The 4,938-nt window shown below is 37.3% G+C and overlaps 1 protein-coding gene across 1 annotated transcript in view; it reads left to right on the top strand.

Annotated features, from left to right (window-relative positions):
• Positions 1 to 2,223: 2,223 nt before the first annotated feature.
• The window catches only part of LOC137649875 (DDRGK domain-containing protein 1-like), an 11,833-nt gene continuing 9,118 nt past the window's right edge, over positions 2,224 to 4,938 (top strand). Inside the window, exon 1 of the mRNA XM_068382817.1 lies at positions 2,224 to 2,266. Within this exon, the coding sequence (XP_068238918.1) occupies positions 2,224 to 2,266 (43 nt within the window). The remainder of the gene's footprint in view (positions 2,267 to 4,938) is intronic.

Below are 4,938 nucleotides of genomic sequence, written 5' to 3'. Positions count from 1 at the left end.
AGACACTCTGAGAAAAAAAAATATTTTATGAAGAAATAACAAGTGGAATATAGATTAGTTTCTCTTTAATTAGGTACATGATTATCAAGACATACTTAGGTCTAAATATATATATATATATATATATATATATATATATATATATATATATATATATATATATATATATATGTATATATATATATATATATATATATATATATATATATATATATATATATATATATATATATATATATATATATATATATATTATACTTTAATAATTCAATTGTGAATAGATATTATCCCTTGTTAAATGATGTATATTCTATTTAGAATTGGAAATGTATTCTAGATGTTATTTTTTCTTGTAATCCCTCTTCGATTTGACTTGTCCAATATACTTGTCCATCAGCTGTCTTTGTTTATTTCTCCGCTGAGGGCTCTTTCACATGTAATCTTTATCTTTTCGTTCTCAAAGAACTCTCTCTCCCTCCCTCCCTCTCTCTCTCTCTCTCTCTCTCTCTCTCTCTCTCTCTCTCTCTCTCTCTCTCTCTCTCTCCGACTTCACATATTGCTCAGCTTCAACAAATTCAAAATAATCCTGTCATTCATTCATTCTCTCTCTCTCTCTCTCTCTCTCTCTCTCTCTCTCTCTCTCTCTCTCTCTCTCTCTCTCTCTCTCCTGCATTCATCGTAATCTTAAATTGCTAATAACAACGAATTTTCTATCAAGTTTTACAGATCATCTGGACTGCGATTTTTTTTTTCTTTAATTAGGTTACAAACTCGCTGCTATTACAGCCTATTTCTACTTACTTCCGAAGAGAGAGAGAGAGAGAGAGAGAGAGAGAGAGAGAGAGAGAGAGAGAGAGAGAGAGAGAGAGAGAGAGCGCCAATCGGGAGCCTGGTCGGCCATTTCTCCTGGATCATTAGCCTCTCTGAATGGTTGCTAAAGAGAGACAACCACTCACTTTCCAGAATTCTTTCCAGGCCCTCGTCCCGACCTTCTCCGAAGATGTTTCCAGTGCCTGGAACTTGAGGGGAAGGCAACTGGGATCTAAGGCGCTACTTCGGAGGTGGAGGGGGAGGGGGAACTAAGGTCCCCATCGAAGGGGGTAGACGGTAGTCAGTCTATAGGAGTCTATTCAGCGCTGGCCACTAAGGCTTCTCGGCCCCACCAGTCTTTTTCAAACTAAACGATCTGGCGGCAAAGGCAAACCTTCCAGGGAAGCAAGGGCATAAGTGGACCTTCTAGGGGACACGCTACTTTGGGCCATCTGATCGAAGGCATTAAGGGCGGTGTTCCCAATCTCAGATGGTTCCATAATGGTCTTAAAGGTCGTGGTCAGCGGAGAAGACGGATGAACTAAGATGGAGTTTTCACTTAATGACCGAAAATCGAGTCGTGTGGAGTCTGAGATACACAGATCGGATCCATTAGCCAGATGAAAGGGCTGAAAGGAGAGACATGGGCGTGTGGGCGTGGGTGGGAGGGGGAGGTGTGAGGAGTGGCCTAAGACATTGGAGGAGAAGGAGGAAGAGGAGGAGGAAGAGGAGGAGGGGGAGGAGGAGGAGGAGGAAGAGGAGGAGGGGGAGGAGGAGGAGGAAGGAGTCATCGAACCTTCAGATCTGCCTCCTCCCGATTCCAGATTCCAGCCGGATACGGGTTATGATAACACGTATCCGCGGGAATCAAGATTAAGATAACATTTGTCCTTGTTCTCCGATTACTGAATCCTGTAAATCTAAAGGGATTCTTGTTCTGTGGCCTTGATATGTTTTTGTTATTATTTCTATTATTATTATTATTATTATTATTATTATTATTATTGTTATTGTTATTATTATTATCATTATTATTACTACTATTATTATCATTATTATCATCATCATAATAATAATAATTATTATCATTATTATCATTATTATTATTATTATTATTATTATTATTACTTGCTAAGCTACAACCCTATTACAAAAAAAAAAAAAAAAGAATGATATAAGGCCAAGGGGCTCCAATAGGGAAAATAGCCCGGTGAAGAAAGGAAATAAGAAAACTACAAGAGAAGTAATTAACAATTGAAATAAAATATTTTAAGAACAGTAACAATATTAAAATAAATCTTTCATATATAAACTATAAAGAATTTAAAAAACCAAGAGGAAGAGAAATAAGACAATAGAGTGCACGAGTGTACCCTCAAGCAAGAGAACCCTATTCCAAGACAGGTGAAGACCATGATACAGAGGATATGGCACTATCCAAGACCAGAGAACAATGGTTTGATATTTATTATTATTATTATTATTATTATTATTAGTAGTAGTAGTAGTAGTAGTAGTAGTAGTAGCCAAGCTACAACCCTTGTTAGAAAAGCAAGATGCTATAAGCTCAACGGCTCCAATAGGGAAAAATAGCCCAGTGAGGAAAAGAAATAAGGAAATAAATAAATGATGAGAGTATTTCAAATTAGGTACGATACCCCTAAGGTCTAAAGCACCATTAAAAGTATTGATTGAAAATCTTATTGTGATAGATAGGACATAAGAACAAACTTGAGGTGATGTAAAAATTAAAATCAAAACAAAAATACTTTGAATGTATAATAAAAAATACTTTTAGCTTTTATTCATAAGGATATTCTACTTTTAGTCTTATCGGTTATGTCATTGAAAATGTACGGCTATGAAATATTTCAATATCTGTTCATCATCATCTCCTCCTAAGCCTATTGACACAAGGGCCTGGGTAAGATTTCGCCAGTCTTCACTATCTATAGCTTTTAAATCAATACTCCAATCATCATTTCCTACTTCGCGCTTCATAGTCCTCAGCCATGTAGGCCTGAGTCTTCCAACTCTTCTAGTGCCTTGAGGAGCCCAGATTGGGAAAATATATCCTGATTTCCCTCATACTGACGCATTCATTCATTTGTAAGAGAATTGAAAAGTTTCTGGGCAATTCTATCTATCTACTGTAGGTGGCATGTCCTCGACGTAGGCTGTCAATTGCCTCCAGCTGGTCTTGTCTCTGGCTCTCTGTATAAATTGTCCAGCTGTTACATTCTCATTTACCTCTTCCAGTAAGCTGGCCAAAAACCTTTTCCTTTGTCGGCCTCTTCATCTTCTGCCCTTTAAGCAATTAACTTGATATAAAAAGCAAAGTGTAAAGAACACTACCAGCCACTGAGGGGGGGGGGGCAAGCCAGCCTCAACTTGGTGCCGGTCCCAAGCCCGGGTAAATGGGGAGTGTTGGCGGCAGGAAAGGCATCCGGCCATGGAAAATTTGCCAAAACGAATATGGGCAGTGAATATTATCAGAATAAAATTAATTCTAGATGGAGAAAGCTGGCAAGGAACATCGACCCCACATAGAAGTGGGAAAAGATGCAGACAAAGAAGAAGAAGTAAAGAACACTACCCTGCGGAACACTAGATATTCAAGTCATTGAGTAATTAGGGTACCATGAATAACTACTTTATATACGAAAATTTATTTCAATTTTGTAATTGGCCTTAAACTTCTCAGGTAGTTTATTTCCATATTTCATTTCCTCACTGGGCTATTTTTCCCTGTTGGAAACCTTGGGCTTATAGCATTTTGCTTTTCCAACTAGGGTTGTAGCTTTGGAGGTAATAATAATAATAATAATAATAATAATAATAATATCTGTCTATATATTTATATATATATACATATATATATATATATATATATATATATATATATATATATATATATATATATATATATATATATATATATACATAAATATATATATGTATATATATATATATATATATATATATATATATATATATATATATATATATATATATATATATATATATATATATATATATATATATATATATATATATGTATATATATATATATATATAAAGATAGGAAAACGAAACTGTCTAAATCATTTACCAAAACGCAGTCTGAGGAAATGGATAAGGGCTATCAAAAATACATAAGCATGTGAATATATATCTCTATCTGTAATCTTAAAAGAGGATTAAGTCCTTCACATTCTCCTAAGAGAAATTCTCCAAACGAAAAGAAGATCCCTAGAACTGAGAGAATCTATTACTCCCAGTAAGGAGAACAAAACGCCAAAGCCTCCCAGCAGGAAAACGACGACAGATACCGAGAAATATAAACTGGTATCCATTTAAGACAACAATTAAGAACGCAGTTTACAACCCGAACGAGATAATTACAAGGTCTGGCGTATGGAGGGTATCGTCCAGAGCCATCTTAGTGCTTCAGATTTACGGCCGGAGTAATCGCAGCTTCGAATTTCTGGGGCACCCAGGGGATGGGGCCGTGGGTTAAGGCCACCGGATTGGACGGGCACCTCCTTAGGGGTTTCGTGGGTAGGCACCACTTATACTATTTCCTGTGTTTAGCAGCCCAATGAGAGAATCAGTCTCTCTCTCTCTTTCTCTCTCGCTTTCTCTCTCTTTCACATACAAAACATCACTCGCTAAAAGACTAATGGATTGTAAATGACCACTTAGGCCCTTCTCTGAAACAAACTGGCCCCTTGGCGTAGTGTACAATCTGTCCGCTGCCACTCAGATGAATACGCGGGGATTGATCGCAGGAAAACTAAAGGGAAACTAAAGGAAAACTAGAGGAATCGACTTCCGCTGGTAGCAGATTAGGTTTTTTGTATTATGTGTAGTAAGGATGGGCCACGTAAAGGCGGAGATTGGGCGGGTGGCCTTTTATACCCTTCCTGTTATCGTTTCTCTTACTCTCTTAATTTCACTCTTTCCTTCTTCTTCTTTGTCTGCATCTCTTCCCACTTCTATGTGGGGTCGATGTTTCTGGTCAGCTTTCTCCATCTACCTCTGTCCCACACCTCATCACCGGTTAATCCCATTGATCGAAGGTCATCCTTGATACAGTCCATCCACCTTCGCTTTGGCCTCCCTCTC

This window comes from Palaemon carinicauda, chromosome 11, assembly GCF_036898095.1.
Source record: "Palaemon carinicauda isolate YSFRI2023 chromosome 11, ASM3689809v2, whole genome shotgun sequence".
Taxonomy (NCBI): Eukaryota; Metazoa; Arthropoda; class Malacostraca; order Decapoda; family Palaemonidae; genus Palaemon; species Palaemon carinicauda.
The sequence above is the reverse complement of the archived record's forward strand: the minus strand, read 5'-3'. Positions and strand labels throughout refer to the sequence as shown.